We start from the raw sequence: 24,124 nt of genomic DNA, 5'->3' as shown, positions 1-24,124 counted from the left end.
GCTTTTTTCTGGTTATTTGGTAATATTTTTGGGCTTGTTAAATATTTTCTCATAAAATCCAATTTTTATAATCTGAATCTTTTATCTGCAATCAAATACACGTTGACAAACGGAACTTGCTATTTATTAAGTACAGATATATAAATTGTTACTAAAAAATAACAATCGACAGTCACAAATTATGTTTTAAATTAAACGTCGAATATAAGATTTTTTTTATTCTAGTAGTTTGAAAAATAGTGAAGCTAAAAGTACCAAAACAGTTTCGTTTTCTTAAAAAATGACAAAGAAAAGGTGTTAATAAAATACAAAACATAGATTTCATTAGTACTGTTTATTGCATTCAAAACATAAATTGGAATGAAAACCAATCTGTTGAGCTAACATCAGTATTCTGTACACGTTCCATATTCTGCGGTTGTCTAAAAGTTTACAAACATTCATAGTTACACAGATATACGAAACATACAAAAGGCATTGCAGATAACAAATAAATACAGATAACATTATTATCCAGAGATAAATTGTGACTAACGATAGTATAATAAATAGATAACTTCCTTTAGCTTCCCCTAGTGTTCAGGAGACACAAACATACAAGGTTTGGGCTGTAGTATTTATGCGCGGAGGGAGTGACATACGGTTGATAAGGATCTATTATACCTTGTAACTGCCTGTAAACTATTATTAAAAATCGTGGACACGTTTTACCTACTTAAATAATTTACAAAGTGTAAAAATATGTACTATAAGTCTGCATTGAAATCTGAGAGAATTCGCAAACTTATTCGTCTGTTTTGAGCAATTTAGTTCCCGTTGCGAGTTGCGTAATCACCTGTAATGAATGTGCCCTTTAGCCGGGGTGACTCATGCTTTACGTAACCGTACGGCATAATATCCTCGCTTTACCTACCCATGCTTTTTTGAGTAGCTTTTTACTTATTTTGGAAGCTTATGAAGTTACATTTGTGATTTTGTTCTTCCAGTTGAAACGTGCTTACACAAACACGAAACCCCAAAAATCGTCATAATGCGTCGCAATTCGTATCACTTATCCAGTTCCTCCCATTTCCATTTCTTTAACCATTTTTAGTGTATCTAATATTCTATATGCATTTGTAGATATAAATAACAGTATTTGACTAAATTAAATATCGAAAACTCATATAAGTTATGTATCTAACAATAATTATACAATTCAAAAAAGGACCAAAAGTAGTAAGAAAACTATTATTTTATGTATAGGAAACCCTTTTCATCTTTACTTGTCTTATTCTGTAATCAATTATTGATGAATTTGTAAATTTATTGTAAAAAAATAAAACGAGAGACATTGCCAAATAATCAAACGAATAGAATCTTAACACTTAGTTATAACTCGCATAATCATAAAATATACAAGAAATCTATCAAAATATCAAAAATGAGACAAATAAAGACGACCTTTTCTCAAATACCTGTCCCTTGCCGACCCGAAGCCATCGTGATACAAACAATTTCTTCCTGAAATAGATGCAACGATCCTCGAGCTCAGTGGTATCTCACGAAATGCAAATAAGTTGCAGCGCCATTATATAATTTACTTACATAAGTTTAGAAATGTTAAATGTTTGTTAAGGACAAAAATGTCACATGTTAGAAAATATTCTTTGACAAAATATAGTAAAGTAATGTTGTTGAAGTATTACCAAAAAATACCAGCTTTTACATAACTACAAGCACGTTTAAATCAACATGATTCGAACGTTACCTGATCGTCCACGCCCACCCTGCCCACGTGGCATCGTGCCTTTGTATACACGAACCCTGTTACCGTTCCCTTTTTACAAAAGCTAGTTGTAAGTTTTATGTAAGTAAATAATATAAGAAGCATACAATAATTACATTTGTGCTGTACGAGCTGCTGATATGGAATCTAGTAATAAATGCATATTGGCGGCTCATTACATATAAATATGTAATACGCCCAAATTATAAAATGACTTATTTTAAAACTGATCACATAGATTATCGGAAACCCATACTTTTCGCAGAATAATAACGATGTTTGATTTAACTATCTTATCTGATATTCCGAAACTATTTTTTATCAGTATTATCAGGAATTATGTGATCAATAGATTTTAAATTAAGTCATTGTACTATTACGACAAGTCTGATAATATATTGCCATGTATTGTTTGCAGAAATAGTCGGTAATAAAGACAACTAACTAAACGTTAGTTACAATTACCTTGACAACTCTGCGGTTAGGTAAGGAACATTGCTCACCGTAAAATCGTTGTTTAAACTTCTAAGCTTTAAAAAACATTTCAAGGAAACCAAACAATCTACAATAAATAAATACACAAACAACCAATCTATATAAATATTTAAATCAATATGGACTCGATTAACAATTTACAATTTAGACATGTACTCTCGACACGTCTTAAAAAAAAAAACATAATAAAACAAAAACACTAACTTAAAAATTAAACAAAATAGTGTTTTATAATAATATACAACCTTTGTACCAGTAACAAATAACTGTACCTCACTCAATATTTTTGACAGAGATTGAAGTGCATCTCTTTATTTCATTTTCGTTCAGTCATCAATAAGAACAAGTGAACGAATCGGTTCACCTCTTAATGTATGATAAAATGTTGAAGAGTACGAGTAGTTTGACTGGCTTTTTATGATAATAATCAAAACTATCTTTAAATATGTAAAAAAGTGTACTTGGACCTCGAGGTTCTTTGAAGCTAAAGTAAATTATAATAGTTTTTCCAAGTACCTTAACTGTGAGTGCCGGTTCCATTTATTTGCAATAAATATTGACTGCACATTGTGCAACCTGTGCAATAGTCTGAAACTTGATGACAATTTTGCATTCATTTGCGCTTTGGCGTATAACGAAGTTGATAATGCATCAATTATGTCTTCGTGTACGCGTTTTTTAGTTTTAACGGATTCAGTAATTATTTGGACCGCTATTACAATGAAAGGAACGGTTTAAACTTGTATATGACATTGCGTCCCCTGTGCTTGTGTAGCAACCTAAAACTGTATACGGTAGTGGTGCGTCCGCTTACTATCCTTCGCGGACTCGGCGGAGCGGCGCCGCGCCGCGGCGTACACCGCGAGCTTGGAGGGCGAGGGCAGGCTGGCGTCGCGCGGCCGCACGAGCGACTCGCGCGACGCCGCGGCCGGCAGCGACGCGGACGTGGGCACCGACGGCAGCTTGCGCACCTCGTACGGCAGCGGGGAGCCGCGCGACGCGCTCGACGCGATCGACCCCGACCCGTCCGAGTCCTGTTCGCAGCGCCGTTGCTGTTTATGTCGCGTTTTGAAATTAATGGTGGGATGAAATGATTGATAGCAATAAAATATGGTATGACGATTAGTTGTGAGGTCTTAATATGTATCGCCTTATTAACAAATGAACTTTGAGATTAGATTTTGTGTGATTAGTATTAAATTAGAAAAACGTTCAAAGGTATTTTCAAAACACAGTTATCACCTATAAATTATAGTTACGTCGTAGTAGTGTTGCTTCAATTTTAGATAAGACATTGATTTTTAAGTCAAACGTTCTTAAACACAGGCTAAAAATTCATTTGTTATTAAGTTAATGGTATTTCATTATTATAAATAGTATTAAAAGTATATATATAAACTAAAGTTGGTAACACTGCAAATGATACTACAAGCCAGCTAGCATGCAGCAAATTTCTAATTGAAAAAAGGTAAATATGATATATTTATCTAATTTTCTTTTTTGTTATTTAGTAATTATATACTAGCTTTAGTGATATTAACAAAAAATCCTTAATTTTCTGTAATGATTATGATCGATCTCTAAGCGAAAACTGATTGTAACAAATGAGCATGATAGAGTTTAGTGTACCTTCCGTGCGTCCCGATGATCGAGGCGGTCGTATCTCGTGTTCCTGGCGGAGGGCTTGCGCGGCGGGCGCGGCAGGGCGGAGGGCGGCGGCGGCAGGCTGGCGGCGCGCGTCTGCTGCGAGGCGCGCCCCTGCCGCTCCAGCAGCAGCGCCTCCTCGCCGCGCCCGCCGCCCGCGCCCAGCCCCGCGCTCAGCCCCGCGCCCAGCCCCGGGAAGCAACACAACCCCCGCTGGAAACACACATTACCTTCTTACTATAGGTCATAAATAAGTAAAGATTACTCACTCCTAACAAGAAAATGTAACCCGTTTTGACAATTGAAATTGTCACTGTCACCTATTTTCGTATTTGAAAAATATTAAAAAAAAATAGTTTTAGAGCATTTACGAATGAAACGATATTTCTCCGCACTTTTTCTTCGATTTCGTGTTTTTGCACCACTTAACTGCGCATACCGGCATAATTCCGCGTAAATTACACCATGACAGCCATTAAATACCTGACAGAATCGTCAGCCGTTTAAGCCATTTAATGGCTTCCTTCAATTACAAGGCGGTGAGATATCTATACTTATCTATGGTATAGGTACGCAACTATGCCTCATTTTTCCCTATACAGTCAGTCCTCGTACTTACGGCATGTTAGGTTTTCGAAATACGCGACGTAAATCGAAACGACGTAAGTCGAGAACTGCCTGTACTCGACTATACTTTAATTATAATTAACAATATATCATTTTTAGTATATAAATATTACAATACAAAAAGTTATTTAATTAATCGAACAATTCAATATAACTAATAAATACATTTATAACCAACCAAAAAATAAGACATCGAACTAGAATCAATACGTCAACACCAGTTATTAATAAATAACCAATTGAACCAATTTATCCAAGGACCATTTTGATAATTTCCACCGACTAGAAATTCACAATTTCAATATTTGGTAAACGACCATTGAATAACTTTACTATGATTCATATTAATCTATAATTAAAATAATAATCACTCAATTAAAATTCCATTGTGTTTGTTTACCATTTCACACTCTTCTAAAACATTAAAACTCTTTATAAATAAATGCAGAAGACCAAGTATTCTAAAATCATAAAGATATAACATTGCGAAAATAAAATGTACTATAATATACAGAATTGTTGAGCAAGAATCCCTTCATTATCAGTTAGTTAACTGGGCTAGTACACTGCAACAACACAAACGGTAAAGTTGTAAATTTAATTAGTGGTTCTTACCTCATTACGAAAGCGACGTTCACGCAGAACTTATACGCTACGGTTTAATACGAGAGTTCTTGTAATATTACAATAATTTATTTTTAGTTACTTTACACTGTGACAAGAATCATAATTTGCTGTTTTCAAATCTATTTTAAAGAACAAAATGAAGTCTACGAAATTGAGTAATAATTATTAATAAGTCAGTATTGTTTTCAAGGTAATGTAATTTCCTTTTGAAACTAAGTGAAATCTCGTATCAAAGTAGCGTTCGGGTCTGGTCTGCTACACTCCAAACAAAGCAGACAATAACTCAGGTTAATCAGACTGTAAGACAATACACACATTAATATTAGGTTGATTTAGGGAATCCCACAGATATTTAAGTTATATACCATACATCCGATCATATGTACCTCAGAATTAATCATTTTAAAGTATATTCGTAACAATTTAGAGAGTCCAAGAAATCAACCCTTTAAAAGCAAACGGATTTTAAATCTATAGTAAAGCCACTACTTGGTTAAGAGCAGCCATTAAAACCACAACTAACAAACACACGTTTTTTATTCTTGAACATGCTTCTCTAAAAATATAATGAATACAAAATATGTTACCAAAATAATTATCAAATATGTGTACACTTGTTAAATAAGATCTTAAATAAAAGCCTCAGAATGATACAGCTCATCGCATAGGCGTAAACATCTTAAAAACAGCTTACTAGTAAATATGGTACCTACTAGTAATATAAATAGATATCTTGTTCAAACATCATAACTTTATCTTTTCTTACAAAAGACAAGATAGATATTTTACAACAGTAGTACAATGATAATTTAGGCCTAGTATGTTAATGTTATGTAATAAGAATACTTATATACTTTTTTTTAAAGAAATAGCAAACGACCTTGTGCGCCTGGGTGGTCCATGTAGGTCTATAACCCATATAGGATAGAATTATAGTCCTACCTGGGGGCCTACCACCATCTTCTAAAAACCATCATAGTTCAGGAAAGTTTTATTTTAATATTGCATAAACATTATTTTGTTTCGTACCACGACCTCCTTAAAACATTATTTTCAATGTATGATTAAAATAATATTGTTTTAAGGCATGGTAGTAACCCCCCTGAGGGTTGTATACCCTTGCGTTGCTATTCCTGAGTACTCAATTGAAATGCCTCATATGTAACGGTAATTGTGAAAATGAATCACTTGTACTCTTAAAATATTGAATAATTTATTTAACACAACGATAGATTTTTTAACTTTCCGCATTAGTATACTAGGCCTCATTACCGCCTTGATTTAAGTTACATAAAACATGATTACATACACAACTTAGACAATAAAAGTATTCTAAAAATAAATACGAAAATAAAGGAAATCTAATACTACCCCACAAAACCTAAACTACAGAATAACGTAGCCCATACATTAACTTCAATACAAAAAGAAGGTCTCTATCCTAACTTTGGCATACATTTGTGACCAATGCCTTTTACACTTTCCATCCGTCAAATTAACATTTCTATAATAAAAATAATTCTGTTCTGTACATAAATACTGGCAACCTTTTTACATATGTAACACAACAGTGACACAGGTGGACCCATAGATATAGAATTTTAAAGATACACAATGTCTGAATGATTTAATTCATGACCAAAATTGATTTGCGTATGTATGTGTGCCGTAGTTGTAAACTAATATATATTACTTTAGTTACTTTACATCTAACAATGAAATATATGTATTTATAGAAAAGAAAATTAATGTATAATTGTAATAAATATGTATGGGTTCAATTAATATGCTATTTTGCCGAAATATTTCTTAATTATTGTGTTGATAAAAACACATTTTCTTGTGACGTTTGTACTTTTATTGGTTGTTTGCCTTCTTGCGTTACATTCCCAATAATGTAATAATAATTCAGCACTAAATGAATAAGAGTATTTATTTTTCCTTAATTATTAAAACGTCCCGTAGCCAGGCGGGGCTTAAGGCCGCTTATTCAAGAATATATTAACATGACATGACTTTTCGAGACATCTTTTTCTCTCTAAAGTTCTCTTTAAAATTCTAAGTCATGGGTGCACCAATTTACATACAAGATCATACCATTCTTCTTCAATACTATTGTTTAATATAACGACTAGTGGAGTACATTTCCTAGTGTACGATACAGAGATTCTATATATCTATCTACTTAACTCTTATTGTTGGCACCTATTATGTATTTCATAAAAGTATTGTATAATACCGAATAAGGCACTGGATTTCTCTAACATACAAAAACAAATAGAGTGCGATAATCTCTTATTTGACAGTTTTCGTGTGATGAAGTATGACTGCTAAGGTTAACTTGATCGAAGAACTAAAATTTATTATGGAAAACTGTAGAATATTTTACAGTGTTAGTAGTGATTCGATGGAAAATCGGATACTTTATATAAGTTTCCGTCACAGATCTCGGGTTCTTGGGCCATCTTAGAAGCAATGATTGAAATTGGATGCGCGATCATATGAAAATAACGGTCGAGTGCCATATTACTATGTGGCATTAGCTAAGTGCAAAATTCGACCAAATATTTGTAAAGTGCCAAAATCAACCTCGCGATTGTATGAAGTTATATTCGAATGTCAAATCGATCACACATGTACGCTGCGACAGCCAAGTGCCAAAATGAAACAGAAGGGTTATATGAATCGAAGGTGGTAGAACCCTTTGTGGTTCGACTCCGGCGGCACCACCGCCACACCTATTTCTACCTAATAACAGCAGTGTTAGGCGCTGCTGTGTTCCGGTTTGAAGGGTGTGGTAAGGGAGACAGACTTTTCCGAGGCGTTCCAGCTTAGTCCTCAGGGGTAGCGGCGCATCTGTCGCCGACCTCAGGTAGGAATATCTAATCCTATCTGGGGTTGATTACAGATGTCCATGGGCGGCAGTAGCCACTTACCATCAGGTGGACTGCATGCTCGTCTGCTAGTTGCTCTGCAAGTTCTGAATAATGACACCTACTAAGTCCTCACGACCTGTGACGGATAATCACCAAAAATGTTTTAATACTAAATAATATCAATTTCACAATGTACAATTTTTGAACAAATTATTTGAAAATGTACTTAAAATGTAATAACTAACTTTTAATTATTACTCTGTCTTCGAGTATCATTTGTTGGTTTACTGTTAGAAAGCTTGTTAGAAAAACCACTTCAAATCTAAAACCACACGGAGCACACAACAAAGCTGTAACAATCAACAATTAGAGGGAATGTTATGTGAAATACTGTGCTGTTTTTTGGAATGTCGTTCAGACTCTACATGTAAGATAAGGTATGAAACATAATTGCTTTTTGCATAAAATTATGTTTAAAACTTCCTCTTTTTTTTCTTGAAACGTGAATTTATAAACACAATTCAATGTGTCCTATAAATATTTTTTATAAAATGTATACATAATTGTAGTGAAAAATAAATAATTAAGAAGTGAAGAAGTGTTTAATAAATTAATATCGTATTTTTCGCCGCGTGTACATTTCGTTTCGATAATTCGAGAGCTTACAGATTTAGTACGAAAACTTCGTTATAAAAAATCGATACATGTAAATGTCGTATAAGAAAATATGTAAATGCGTTTTATATAAAGGCACATATAATATCAGTTCCCAAATATTTTGGAAATATGTATAATATCTTTAAATATAATCATCTACGTGCACTTAATACTTTCCAAATATCTCAACAGCTTAATTTGACAATACAATAATAATTTCCTCGTCAGCTTCTTGATATATCATTTAAATTATCGCGAACAATCCGTCGGATAACTTACTGAGCAAGAAGGAAAAATATATAAATTCTGTACACGAATATTAAGATCCTTTGACTCACGCCAAATGTCTCATTCTATGGGAAACGAGCAAATATTCGTTTCGAGTATTGAATACGCTCGAGCAATTTAGCTACATATTTGTATTCGTAACTATTCGTCTATACTCGGCGAGTACCTATATACTGCATAGTGCCTGTTATTAACAATCAATTTATCAACTTTATTTACCAAGATCCAAATTTGACAATGTCTAGTATAAAAAATCATCAAATGCTGATGTTTGGAACCAAACGTTGGATAAATTGAATATTAACAGCGGATCAGTCACGGTCAGTAGTAGGAGGCATGCGAGCGCGGCGAATGCGTGACGTGCGGCGAGTGGGGCGAATGAGGCGAGTGTGGCGAGTGTGGCGAGTGGGGCGAGTGTGGCGGCTCGGGGCGGTAACTCACGGCGGGCACGGGCGGGCGCTCCAGCCGCGACTCCAGCGCCGCCAGCTGCTCGTCCAGCCGCAGGGACGTGCTGTCGAACCCGCAACCTGCAACGGTACCCATCGACACATAAGATCCAAGAGTAACGGAGTGGATAGATGGCTTCTAGGGATCGATAGTGAACAATCGTGCCCTAGAAGCATACTATTGTGCACTAGCGAACCCTAGAAATTTCTTCGAAGTACCTTCGAAGTATATTCGAATTCATCTAAAAAATATAAACTAAAACCTAAAGCTAATTGGTTTAATCACAAATAAACATGAGTTTGCAAAAGATTTCAAGGTAAAATAAAGAAATGGTTGCTTAGAAAAAAAAATCAGAATGTCAACAAAAGAATCGATTATAATCTATCCAGATCACATTTTAAGAGAATAATCACACCTACATTTGATTAAGAAAGATCTCCCACCGAACTAGTTGATTATGCCCGGGGAGTGACTTTGCAATATGTTGAGAAAACATTTCCGAGGCGTTTCAGCTTACCAACCCCAAATGGGTATGTCTATCTGGGATTGATTACCGAAATCCATGGGCGGCAGTAACCTTACCATCAGACTGCTTGCTCGTATGCTACTCCTATTTTTTTTTAAATAATATAGAAGTAGCAGACGAGCATGCAGTCCACCTGATGGTAAGTGGCTACTGCCGCCCATGGACATTTATAGTCAACCCCAGATAGGATTAGATATTCCTACCTGAGGTCGGCCACAGATGCGCCGCTACCCATGAGGGCTAAGCTGGAACGCCTCCGAAAAGTCTGTCTCCTTTACCACACCCTTCAAACCGGAACACAGCAGCGCCTAACACTGCTGTTATTAGGTAGAAATAGGTGTGGCGGTGGTGTCGCCGGAGTCGAACCGCAAAGGGTTCTACCACCTTTGAATAACTATCCTATATTATAAAAAAAAAAACTATTCCGATACAATAGCGTATGCATAACATGTTACCGCTAGCGTTGTCGTTGTGCGGCGAGTAGTTCCTGCGCGCCAGGTGTCGGTAGCGCGCGCCCGCGCTGGCCACGGCGCCGGCGCCGCTCACGCTGCCCACGCCGCCCACGCCGCCCACGCTGCCCACGCTGCCCACGCCCTCCGCGCTCGAGAACGATGCGCCAGATGATAGACCTACTGATAGATCACACAAATACATACAATAATATACACAGAGTAGCTAAGAAGCCGTAGACATCGTATTAGAATACGGGCCGCCTTTCTTTGCTACTCCTATTTAGTTTATAATTAGTCTTCAACTCACTGTTTCCATCATTACCTTAGATTTACAGTAGACTAATCACTTCCAAGAAGAACTTATTTCGACTAGGCTCGAGTCTAAAATTATTTTAAAATTATAGATTACCTTTAATTTCTGTTTATTTAAATATTTTTTTAGAGAAACAATTTCTTATGTACATAAAAGCGAGTTGTCCTATCACTCAAAATCTTTTTAAAAATAATAATATACAATGCTTACCAAGTTCCTCGCGACTAGAGTTGTTACGTAATGATGCACCACTCGTATGTTTTTGCAGCACCTTGATCATAGCGTCCCGTTCCGCTACTTTCGACTCCAGCTCCTTTACTCTACAATTATTATTATAAATGTTTGTAATTAAATTTATTTGAGAAACATTTTTAACGTAAGACCAATTCCGTCGGAATGCAATTCTTAAGAAAGGAGAATACGTACTTCTTATGTAAACTTTCAATTAATTTAAAATGCTGCTCATGGGATGATCATTAGGCGGCTGTGCCAATCAGGTAAGTTCAGAAATATCTTAGTTGGGTACGAAACCTCAGTCACTACAGTCAATATCAACTACCTTAAATAGTAATTACAATTACCGTGTACTCTTGTCTTTGTATTCGTAGTATGTATAAAAAAAGTGAATGGATTAAAAGTATTTAAAAAACCTACCTGCTCTCCAGGTCTGCGACCTTTTTCTGTGCGGAATGCAGTTCGTCCATGTGCCGTATCTTCTCGCTCCTCGCCTCCGCCATTAACCGTTCAGATTCCGCTGACGTCTTTTCCAATGCTGCTATTTTGGCATCTCTGAAAAAGGGCAGGAAGACATTGTTTTTATATTTAATACAAATAGTGAATTTCTTTATTGCAATAGCAATGGCCCATCCATTGTTAGGAGACTAAAAGGTATAAGGGTCATCAGGCATGGATGTCACTAGTATTTAAAAATGAAGATTTAATACTAACTCATGTTTGTTATACTTTAGTAACGGGTGGATTAAAAATATGAAATGGGCCGGTTTTCTAAGCATTTTCAAATTTATTTTAGTTATGTATCTTGGTTTGGTTTGGTATGGATATTGCTGTCATTTTTTAAATTACTTTCCGTTGTTGTCATGTCATTGTTGCGACACAGCTGCAGAAAATGGATTAATATTCGCGTTTTTTCAAAATTTTTTAAATGCTTTGTTATTTTATGAGGTTAAGCACGGCAAAACATGTTTAATTATTACTCCCCTATGAAGAGTACTGACAAAAAAATATTCGATCCTGTTTCAGTAAGGTATAAGGCATCGCAGATAAGGCAGGCTAAACTTACTTGCCGTCGGGACCGCGAACGAAAGCATAGCCGCAGTCCCGACAAAGGGCATACAGAAAAACACCATGGGGTTTAAGCCGGCAGGAGTCCGGCATTATCCTTTTCGCTGCCCCTGCGGCTGAGAGGAACCTATGATGGGTTTCCCCACAAAAACAAAAGGCGATATATACTTAGGTATCGAGGCAGCGGACACAGCGGCCTGCCGGAGCGCGGCCTCCTCTAAGTACCGCTGCTCCCACTTGGCGCACTCGCCCTCGAGCGCGAGCAGGCGCTCGTCGCGCTCGCGCAGCTGCCGGCGTAGCTCCGCCTCGCCGCCCGCGCCCGCGCCGCCCGCCGCGCCGCACCCGCCGCCCGCCTCCACGCACGAACACGAACGCTTCCTGCACACACGAACACACATTATGATACAACAACGGGTACTGGAACACGAACGATTCCTACACAACATCCGAACAGTGTATATAATGCTATACATGTGTGTTATAGCGGGAACACCTAATGCAAAAATATCACAGGATACCTACAACCATTGGGCAAGTAATGCGAATTAATCTAAGAAATTTCTTGTGGCAAGAATCTTCATTAAACGAATGGGCTGTCTATCAATTAACAAAAAAATGTTTAGTTTTAACTTTTTATAATAATAAAATCAATGTCACAAATATGAAAACTCGTTCAATCAAAACCCTTTCTTAAAACGCTGACGTCGATGCCCGCTGCAGCGACGCCAGTGCCCGCTGCAGCCCCGCCACCCGCTGCACGCGGCCGCTCGCGAGCGACAATGTGCGTTACCTGAGAGTCTGCAGCTCCTTCTCGAGCTGCGCGCGCAGCTTGCGCTCGGTGTGTTCGCGGCGGTCCGACGCCTGCTGCAGCGACGCCAGCGCCCGCTGTAGACCCATCACCCGCTCGACGTAGCCGCTCGCGTGACGACACTAAATGACAAGAGATTTATATAAAACTGTAGAACCCAGCTAGATAAATTTATCCCCCTTGGAATACGTACAGAGATTGTAAAGGGGAGCAGGGTATGATTGCATTTTTTTCCGTAACCAATTTTAAAGATATAAATTTCAGCATGTAGTGTTCACGACCTTATTTATAGTCGTCACAATTTAATTTGACACATGGCTTCGCAACGCCACTAAGGATGTGCCAAAAAATCGATCACCAAAGAAACCGATTTTTACGACAAATCGATTACAACTCCATATCATATCATTTGTTCAATATTTTTCTAAATTATCTAGAGTTATAATTACAAGGAGAAAGAAAAGACATTATTTCGTAATTTAAAATAAAAATTTAATCATTTCCAGAACTTGAAAAAAGTCGTCGCTCGAACTGTCGTCACCCGTATTTATAATTAATTCATTTTCGATTAAATTATCATATTTTACATCTCTTTCAAAATCTTCCATGATATTTTTTTTAGTTTTCTCCACTACTTTAAACCAATCCTCTTTTGTACCATTTTCACAAGCTTCTTTTAATAACGTCATCATTTTCTTTGTGGAAAATGGCGGCCGGGTATTATTTCGTGCTGCGTAGCCTGTAAAAAATATAATTCTGGAATGTCTATCTTCACATTATAAGTAAATGGCATTAAATATTGTAACATTTTGTTAAACATAAATACCAACCTTTTACTTGGGCCCAAATCAATTTAATTGCATTGTACTGACAGTGGTACGGCGGGGTCCTTATAATTTTATGTCCGTGCTCAAGTGCCAATTCATCTATTTCATATCTTAGGACAGCAGGTTTATTATCCCGTAATAATTTTAAAAATTCTGCTTTTAAGAAAGTCATGTTCGCTTCGACGCCATTTCTTTCTAGCCACGCCACCAAATCTGACTTTTTATTTGCCTGAGTCGGCGCTTTATCTATTTGTATAGAATGATACGGTGCATTATCCATAATTATAGTAGATTGTTCGGGGAGGTTTTGTAGTAAGGTCACAAACCATTACATATTTAATTTTTTTTCCGTCCATTTCTTCATGATAATCTTTCGTATTTTTTGATTCAAAAGCTAGTAAAGCGTTGTTACAAAACCTCCTCCGGCAGATCCAGCGTGACATATTATTAGGCGTCCACATTTTCCCATTGGCACTTTTGAACAAGAAGCTTGCGTATCGTCCGTCCAGGTCTGAGGTACGGTGTGGTTCGCATTTAACCAAATTTCATCAATAAAAAATACATTTTCCCAATTTTTAATGTTATGCATTTTCTTTAAAAATGTTATTCGGTGTAAAATAAGGTCATATCGTTCCATTATTATTTTTCTTTTATCAGTTTTCTTATATCTGAAACCAGTTTTGTTTAAAATTGTTGTTAAAGATGTAGAGCTACCGCTGAATAAGCCAGCATCTTTGAGTGATATTGATAGTTTACTTACAGTAGGGGATTCGTTTCTTGTATAGGAGGAGTAAACATGATTTCTTAAAGGATCTACGTCGCACGAGTCAATACCTGTTACAGGCTTGGTTTTCTTTCTTTTTTAGGACTATACAGGGGAATTTTTCAAACGGGCTTCAGAGCCAAATCCGAAAATATAAGGATTAGCGAAAAATGCTGAAAGGAGTTACGAGGCCGATTTTGATAAAAACTAAAACTGCATCATTACTTTTTTAAAATAACTTTTTCCCTAGCCGGAAATCGAACGAGTTAATTTTGAAAAAAAAATACACCGTCTATATTATTCCACTATTTGATAGTGTTGCTTATAAGGATCAAAATCTGGGAAGTAATGATAAATGACAAACTAAAGGAAAAGCCTTAATTTTAAGAAAATACATATTTTTTCATACATTGGCATACTAATCCTTAAGGATTATACATCAAAACTGTCAGTATTACGGAATACTGATACCGGCGACGAAAAAAGTTCGTCCCAAGTAAATTTACCATTATTGCGACTTTGACGGAGGAAAAAGGTCAGGTAATTATGTATTGAAAGTGATAAAAATGCATCAATATATTTTTGTTATTGCTAAAACCCAAATGCCGTTACTTTTAGCTAAAAAATCGCTAAACTAGCAACACTGATAATAATCCCCATGTATAAAGTCAATAGAATGATGATATTTTTACTTTCACTTTTTTGCCAGAAATTTAATGTAAATACATAATACATGAAAGTATATAAAGAATGTATTGTGTGCGTACAAGTAAAGGTTTAAATCACATATTTGTATAATTTCAAAAGATTTATCGAATGAAGACAGATTATAAACACATGATTAAATTTTATTGTTATAATAATTAATAATGTGAAATTATAGTTAGTTATATTTAAATAATAAAAATAATCAGGAACAAAGTCTTAGTTATTTGTTTCCGTGTTGAAAAAGCAATAAATAGTTCATCGTCGGTAGTTCAAAGTTTCGATTATTGGCATGTTAATCGATTATGGTTTCTTCCGAATAGTTTGAAGCCACAAGTTCTAGCCATAAATGACCATAAATTGCAAAAATACCTGACGGATATAATATAGCAACGACGCCCTATGATGCCTTTTTGATGTAGGATAAATTGTTTTTTAGGTACATTTTAACTGAAATAAAGTGTGTAATACTATTTATACATTTTACTAACTATTTCTATAAATAATCTACTGCTTAATTGTATGTCTAGAAGTATTTCAATTACGTGTTGAACGTTCATACAAAGTTACTTCAAAAATTTATGACTTCAGGATGACATGTGTCAAAATGGGCCTATTAAATTGTGACGACTATAATATGCCAATCAAAGGGAAACATAAATTTATACATAATCGGGAAAAATGTAAATAGAGAGGTCCTATGTAGGTATGTATAAATCTGCGTAGAGGTGCTCATACTCCTCAAAGTTCAAGAGTTTTAAGGACTTTATAATATAAAGTACACAGATACATAAAGTTCTGTTTATGTGTAGAAGTGTATGTTTACCTCCTCCTCGAGTCGCACGACGTTCGCCTGCGCGTTGGTGAGCGCGGTGTCGAGGATGTCGATGTGCGTGCGCTGCTCCTGCAGCGTGGCGCGCTGCGCCGCCATCTCGATCTCCTGCCGCTCCTTGCTGCACGCCAGCTCCTTGTCTGCGCACGCGCACAGTGTATAACTCACGACGTTCGTGATGTATAGTCCGCGCCAAAATTCTAGCCCACTCTGAAGTTGATGTTAGCAGGTGGAGTCATACAATTTGCTATGGCGACGCGATTCATTTCTATATTCAGAGCAGACTAGCAGTTTTACGCGGACTATACCTCACTAAATATTTAACTCCAGTATTTTGTAAAATGGAATTACTGATTAAATTGAATTGGGTAAGTCAAGCTTTTTTTAAATATAGGAATAGCAGACGAGCGTGCAATCGACCTGACAGTAAGTGGCTACTGCCGCCCATGGACATTTGTAATCGACCCCAGATAGAATATACATTCCTACCTGAGGCCAGCCACAGATGTGCCGCTAGCCCTAAGGATTAAGCAGGAACGCCTCGAAAAAGTATGTCTCCCTGATCACACCAGAACACAGCAGCACTTAACACTGCTGTTATGAGGCAGAAATAGGTGTGGCAGTGGTGCCATCGGAGTCGAACCATAAGGGGTTCTACCATCTTCTTATAAGCTAATAGAAATTTTAAGTTTTTCTACTAGATTTATCGATAAACCCTTGCATCACTTCACCTCACTTTATTTTTTCTTTCATATGATTAGAAACTATGATTAGAATAAAGCATGATAGTAAGGTGGTTACTTTGCGTGATGAGCTGTGCGATGAGCATCTCCCTGTTCTGCAGCTCCTTGCGCAGCGCGTCGCCGCCCTCGCCCTCCGCCCTCACGCCGCCCGCCACCAGCTCCACCTGACACCATTATTTTGTATACTTCTAGATTTAGACACATTATAAGGCTTCAGAGATATGTCGGTCGATGGCCTTATTTTGTGGAATTACCACTAGAATAAAATTTTATGGCTATAATTTATAAAATCGGGCAATCTGGAATCTGAAATTAAGTTAAGCTTATTTTCATGTACGCAGCTGTCATGTACGCAGGAGGTCAAAGAAAATAGTTCAAATAAATTATACATAGAGCGAGTGGGGATAGGGATGGGAAGAATTTGGATTTGTACGTCACAAATCCAAATTCTGTACTGTTTTTAAAGTAGGATTACAATAAGCATGATGGCAGTATTATACGGAAATGATTCCGCTTCATTCTCATCACTCGCCGGGATTTACAGCACCTCATATGCATCGCACCTGGAACTAAGCGAGCTCACCTGGTGTTTGAGCGCGCGGTTGATGTCGTGCAGACGGCGACAGTCGGCCTGCAGGCGGACGCGCGCGGCCCGCTCCAGCCGCTCGCGGCGCTCGCACGACCCCACCAGCTCCTCGTGCGCCTGACGCACCTTCTCCACCTCCTCCTCCAACTGAACGATAAGAAATAAGATAACCGTTAATTTAACAATTTGAAAATCCCTGAAACACAACCTCCCCATAACAATCTGCTATGAGATAAGTAATAAGTATGGTAGAGATAGTTATTGATAGGCTACAACACGGCTACAGCTATTTAGCGTGTAACAGTTCTTATGTTTCGGTAGAAAGGTGTAAAAATCTGAATTATATATGAAGGAACTACTTCCATCTTCAGGAGTGGCAACGCACCTGTGATTTACTGCAATTTACCATTAAGTGTACTGCATGCTCGTTTGATACTTTAGTTTATATGAAGAATGACTGGCAGATGATTGTGGATGTATGTAACTTATATGCTCATGGTAGCGAAGACACAAGGAAACCCTAGTTTGAGACAATAAATTCTACAAATCCGTCCAAATGTCGGTTCTAAGAAGTCTACTAGTAAACGTAGATCTCTCCCAAAAAGATTTGCGATTGTAGTCATGCTTAGTTGTACGTTTTAATTGCAAAAGATAAAATAACTTCGCGGGAAAAACCCTGATGTCCACCTTCAGGAATCAGTCATTAAGTTGCCCCAACATCACCCACTGAAAGAAGAAAAGTAATTCCTAATCTACACTATTATTACATACATTTATCAATGTATTATATTGGTTGTATAATAATTTTATTAATTTAAAGAATATCTTGTTTGCTACAACTACTTATCTTATAAATAATAGGTACATATTGTTTGACCTACTTTTAAAACTGCAAACATTTATAAATCAGGGCAGATTTAGATTAGCGTTGATAATATTATTTTCACAGAATTGTATCCAAGTTGTTTGAAAAAAAAAAACCTTTTTGATATGCATGTAAATTATTTACCTAAACTCGATAAAAGTAAAAACGCAATCCGGATGTTAAAATATTGATACATCCATTTGTCAACACTCATCGATAACACGTCCACATTCTTTCGAAAGTCACTTGAAAGGAAAGCGTTGATAAATTTTTGATAACATTTAAGCAATTTGTTTCCAACATTTATCGCTATCAATGCAGGACTATGCTTTACTTATCTAACAGTAAGAATTAAAGGCACTGTCCTATTGCGGTGATCGAGTCCAAATAGATAGATACCAATCGTTTTGAAGACATTATGAATACCTCTTTAGTAGGTTTGCCGCGGCCGCGGGCCGTGGGTACGATCTGCCCTTTGCAAATAGGTCGACGAAAAAAGATATTTGCTCACCCCCTTTAAAGTTTGCCGCCCTAAACGCGAGATAAATTTGCCGCCCCAGAATAAAGCAAACCAGAAAATTGCCTGTATTTGATTTCGACAGTGAAGAAATACATACTATAAGCTATCATTGTTAAAATGTTTTCCATCCCTCTAAATAAATAGGCCTAGAAAACGTTCATCTTACAACCGACACTATATGGCAAAGATTAGTCTACAAAAAATATCTTGAACTGAAATTTCATAGCTAATTTACGAAATTTCTTATGAACTTATGACACCTCTTATACGTCTAGTTTTATAACTCACAAAGTTACAATATAATAAAAAGACATCACTCTCCAATCTACATTTGTTTGGTGCATTACGAAACCATATCAAAACAAAGCAATCAGTCAGATCAGATTTTTCGAAATCATCATTACACAAACGTATACAATGCAAGTACACATAATAAAATAACATGAATACGGTGTAACGTGTGACTCACGATACAAAATAGAGTAAAGTGCTTTGCTCCGATTTTCATTCAAATCGTGGAGTGACGCTTGTTCACGTAAAAATAAAGATTACTCACGATTAAAATTAGATATACGAGGAATCACACGTACACTAAATTTATTTTACACTTTACATTGATATACAAATGCTTCCTTGCCATAAAATGTATGCGATTTATTTAGGTTGCTCGCAAATAAAACGGCAGGAACTGAATGAATCTTCTTCCAGGTAGTTAACCTTTCAATTGTTTTTGTATATGTCATACAAAATATTAAATAAGATTAAATCTGCAATTTTCATATGCAATAAATATTGACACCTTTATAAGGTTTACCATAGATAACAGGATAGTAATCACTCTGGCATATTATAAAACACAACATAGCTATTCGTCCAATGTACTGATGATTTTACATAGTGTAGAAATACCGCTAGTAGGCAATAGGAAATACTGCTAGTAACATCTCTATTGAGCTTCTAGTGGAGAGTAAGTCATACGACGGTAGCCACGTGTACAAGTAGTAATTGTTTTTGTACATGAAAATAAGTTGCCATTGAGTTCAACATCTGAAATCTGCCATTTACCATCAGGTGAACATATAGTCTTTTGTTCTACTTCTTTATTAAATCAGAGAATTATTATAAAACAAAAAATTTAACTTCTTAAAAGTATAATAGCCTATGTCACATCCACATCCACAACACTTCATATATTAATATCTGTCAAGCTGTTTGAGTTATAGTGCATGCCAAAGAATTAAACAGACAGACCGACAAACAAACATACATACATATGCTCGAAATGCATTATCATCTGCAATTATATAAAGGTGGTAGAAACCTTTGTGGTTCGACTCCGCCGCCACCACCGCCACACCTATTTCTATCTCATAACAGGAGTGTTAAACGCTGCTGTGTTCTGGTCTGAAGGGTGTGGTAAGGGAGACATACTTTTCTAGTTCTCAGGGATAGCGGCGCATCTGTGGCCGACCTCAGGTAGGTATGCCTAATCCTACCTGGGGTTGATTATAGATGTCCATGGGCGGCAGTAGCTACTTACCATCAGGTGGACTGCATGCTCGTCTGCTACTCCTATAGCATAAAAAATGGTTAAAAACAGTGGTGTAAGCTAACCTAACCTAACCTAACCTTACCTTGTTGGTCTTAGCGACCCGCTCGCAGGCGTCGGCGAGCTGCCGCTTGAGCTGGTGGTTCTCGGCCGCGAGCGCGTCCAGCACCGCCGTGAAGGCGTCGTCCGGCTCCTCCTCGCCGTCGCCGCCGCTGCACCAGCCGCTCGACTCCGAGCCGCCAGGCACCGCGCGGACACCCACGCTATGGAAATTAAGTTTAAGTTAACGTGACATCGACTCCGACCCGCCCGGTACCGCACGGACACCCACGCTGTGGGTAGTAACTTTAAGTTAACGTATAAAGTGATATGGTGCATGTAAGGGAGACAGTTTAAGGGACCGGACCTTCTACTTAGCACAGGCAAGAAAAATAACAACCTACGAATAGGACTATGTTTTGTTATAGGGCGAAAATTTTTAGTAAACAATTTAATCGCGATCCCCAGTGGAAATATTTTTAGCATGACATATTTGATCATTGAATGTTACCCAAAAATTATGGCTAAATTTCAAATATACCGTCACCATGTAGCTCACTCGTATTCATATAAAAAACTGGACCATCATTTCATTAGGTATAATTTATTGATTTCTCAATTAAAAACTGAATAGATAATAATAATATGATTCATAAACTTTGTTTCTTGTTTACTATACTTTCATCTAAAGAACCCTAAGATTAAGATTGAAAATCCAAAAAAAAAACCTCTGAACACTTACAATCAGATAAACCATTAATATAACTATGAAAACACAAAGTACATCAATAACTTCTATTAATATGCACCAACATGTACACCTATTCAAAGTAAGGTATATCATTACCTAGTCAAATCTGGCTGAGACCTAGACAAGTTAAGCTTCTCCTTGCTGAGCTTGGCCTTGGAGCACTTGCTCTTCGAGCGCTCCTCTCGCGGCTTGGAGGCGGCGCGGGGCGAGTGCGGGGAGTGCGGCGAGCGCGGCGAGGCGGGCGGCGTGGGCCCGCGCGGCGTCGGCGACTGCGCCACCTCCTTCGCTAGGTGCTTCAGCACGGATGACTGGTTCAGGAAGTCGTCCGGGATCTCCGTTATCTCCTGTTTACGTCACAAACACACCATAAACATTAAACAATATTGTCAAATTAGTATATTTTAAAGTGATGCAACCACTGACACATAATTCTACGTTTAAATAAATAATTGATTTTCCAATTACATGTTATAAGTCAGAAGTATAGTTTTTTGGAGCTGAGAGAGGTACTGAGACTGTTATCAAGAGAGTTCAGGTGTAATGAAATACTCTTATCATTTCTATAGGACATTATTATGTATCTTAATCTTCATTGTAATCTTAATATGTATTAAAAGGAATGAAATATGAGTATATGTGTAATAATCAAAATAAGTGATCACACGAGAACGTGCACAAGGACAGAAGCACATGAAATTTTCACCCTAGTGATCACCCATCTGACTCCATTGCTGATTTTTGTAGATCCATATAATCTACACAAGCCAAGGCTATGCTGACAACATGGACTACCAAATCAGTATAAACAATATTTTTATACATTTGTCTACATGTATTTTGATTGAAAATGTCCGAAAAATGGAATAACATGATGTATTTTACCTGGACACCATGATCAGGTGGACTTGTGTAGATCCTCTGGCCTCCTATGTCTATGTAGTTGGCTGTGGTTGTCACTGCCTGCTCCTTGTGTAACTTTGGCAAAGGGATCCCACTTGGTTTCTTCCCCTCCGTCTTCTTCAAGGTATGATATGGTGATGACTGAGTGGCTGGGTGTTTCACTTCACTGGTTGTTCGTTCATGCTCTCTGATATAAGGCAATAATTTGTTATGTTACATAGCAGAGATTATGTACTGCATTGCATGATTCTAGCATAGAACACAATATAGATAAGTCCATCATATAAGTTGGTATTATGCTTATAAACATGCTAGATACAATTTTCACAACAAAATATATTGTTATCATTAGAATTCACAGAAAGATAAAACCATTCCTGTAAGAATGTTTAAGGAAAAATTTAAAATTGCTGATCAAATAAGAAGTTCCTATATGGTGACACAAAATGTTAATAAAACTTTGTGTCATTTCATTTAGAAGAATGAATCAAAGAAAATCAACAAGCCAGGAATAAAAGCTATTCATTTTATAAGAAAAAAGCTAAAAATAAATAAATGCAGAGCTCATTGCACATAAATATCTCACCGGATAGGAGTCGGCCGGGAAGGCCATGAGTCATCCTGGTTGTGAATGATGAGTGTGTTGTAGGACGACGAGGACACATCCAGCGAGCTGCGGTTGCTGTTGCCCCCTCCGACAGAGTCCTTCAACGAGTTACGGTTGCTACCTGACACACTGTCCTGTTACAAAGAGGATAGTTGTTAAGTACAATGCACACAGAATAGTAACTAACTAAAATACCTTGACTGTTTTCTTAAATGCAAAAGTAGAAATAAATTTGATTCATACCAAAGGTATCAGTAAATTAATATGCATTTATATAGTAAATAGGACTACATGCCAAGTTTTTTTTTACTTGAAATACTACAATATACTTCAAGATACTTTCATCTTTTTATTTATACTTTATTTCCCTTCATTCATCCTTATATTTTTATCGATACAAGTCTAAAAGGGTTCCAGGTTCAATCACTGGTCAAGCAAATATGTAAATGATGCCAAGATTTCATGTAATTGTCTTTGTGTAACCAAGGATCATAGTATAGTAGTCATAAGTAAAGAGTGTCTTATTGGACTATGAAGGTAATACTTGCTTTCAAGGAATTCCTGTTATTATTGTTCTGGCTGTGGTTCTCCTGCCCCTGGGGCTCCACGCGAGCCGTGTGTCGCACCACATACCGCTCCTCCCTCGACAGGTTTTCGTTTGATGTTGATACATCAGTTTCACTGCCTGATAGGCTTTGCGGGAAACTGCTCGGCACTACATTGTATGTTAGTTATGAGATATAATATAAAAATGATTTCAAATATTGATAGGTATGTATTGCAAATTAGAGTAAAATCTTGAAAGTATTCAGTAAAAATATATATTTAAAATGTAAGTCATAAAACATAATAAATAATTTTGATTTTCTAATGACATTCAAAATCACATTTTTAAATGATAAAAAAATTTGTAAAACACTACTTCTAAATAAACACAGACGATAAACAAGGGCCTTCGTACGATCACAAACTATGATTCATAGCAATGGTATGCTGTTGGAAAGGTTCACCTACTACTTTGTGAATGTAATGTAAGGCACTCACCCGATTGCTTCTGCGTTCTCTGAATGTTGCTCGCATATGACAGGAATCGACCCGTCGGTCGCATGGAGCCCATATTGGCTCAAATATTTATAGTGGTCACTAATTTCAACTCGAAATCATTTCACACTGTATTCAATTTCTACTCGCCACGCCTATGTGTTATGCATTTAGCATCTGCAAGTGAATTCAGATATTCTTGTTTAGGTACACACTTGTTATGAATAGAAATAGATTGCAAAAAGAAGCACAAGGAATCTACTCGACGATGTCGCTAACTTGTTGACAAGACTCGAAACTGTATTGATACTTGCTTTGAATGCACATAATTAATAATCACGTAACGCAAAAACTACTCACAACGCCTCAGGAGAATATACGATTGCAAAAAACACAAAAAAATACTATCGTACCTAAATAATCTATTTATTGCTGGACGGGGTCAACCAGCTGTCAACATATTTCACTAATCTATTCAACGCATGTCAAAATTAGGGCATAGAGAAATTAACAGATTACACAATAATATATTGTTTTTTTTCTCTGAATATTTTACTTATAACATA

At 36.9% G+C, this 24,124-nt stretch overlaps 1 protein-coding gene across 4 annotated transcripts; it reads right to left on the bottom strand.

The window, feature by feature from the left end:
- Positions 1–315: 315 nt before the first annotated feature.
- Positions 316–24,053, bottom strand: LOC140750030 (uncharacterized). Of its 4 annotated transcripts, none has more exons than XM_073083324.1 (18): positions 23,972–24,053; positions 23,562–23,735; positions 23,066–23,232; positions 22,497–22,651; positions 21,893–22,097; positions 21,107–21,354; positions 20,306–20,483; positions 17,284–17,433; positions 16,759–16,864; positions 15,952–16,097; positions 12,813–12,952; positions 12,191–12,400; positions 11,375–11,509; positions 10,931–11,040; positions 10,411–10,587; positions 9,424–9,509; positions 3,893–4,120; positions 316–3,315 (listed from the first exon to the last, which is right to left on the bottom strand). In XM_073083324.1, the coding sequence occupies exons 2-18, from the start codon at positions 23,632–23,634 to the stop codon at positions 3,043–3,045; spliced, it is 2,787 nt and encodes a 928-aa protein (XP_072939425.1). In that variant the 5' UTR covers positions 23,635–23,735; positions 23,972–24,053; the 3' UTR covers positions 316–3,042. The 4 variants fall into 4 exon arrangements, with proteins under 4 accessions (XP_072939425.1, XP_072939424.1, XP_072939426.1 ...); XM_073083323.1 differs by having other exon boundaries at positions 23,919–24,033; XM_073083325.1 differs by having other exon boundaries at positions 316–3,297; positions 23,919–24,033.
- Between the last annotated feature and the right edge of the window lie 71 nt (positions 24,054–24,124).

The sequence above is a fragment of the Epargyreus clarus genome, unplaced genomic scaffold (genome assembly GCF_041222505.1).
Source record: "Epargyreus clarus isolate Ecla_fem2 unplaced genomic scaffold, WU_Ecla_fem_2.2 ptg000019l, whole genome shotgun sequence".
Taxonomy (NCBI): domain Eukaryota; kingdom Metazoa; phylum Arthropoda; class Insecta; order Lepidoptera; family Hesperiidae; genus Epargyreus; species Epargyreus clarus.
The sequence above is the reverse complement of the archived record's forward strand: the minus strand, read 5'-3'. Positions and strand labels throughout refer to the sequence as shown.

Bases quoted from the DNA above. Each gene is read 5' to 3' on its own strand.
- LOC140750030 (XM_073083324.1), bottom strand. From the start codon at position 23,634: ATGGGCTCCATGCGACCGACGGGTCGATTCCTGTCATATGCGAGCAAC. The intron at 20,484-21,106 runs GTAATGATATAC...TAATTTCCATAG, and splicing joins TCTCAGCCAGATTTGACTAG to CGTGGGTGTCCGCGCGGTGC. The intron at 12,401-12,812 runs GTAACGCACATT...TCGTGTGTGCAG, and splicing joins AAGGAGCTGCAGACTCTCAG to GAAGCGTTCGTGTTCGTGCG.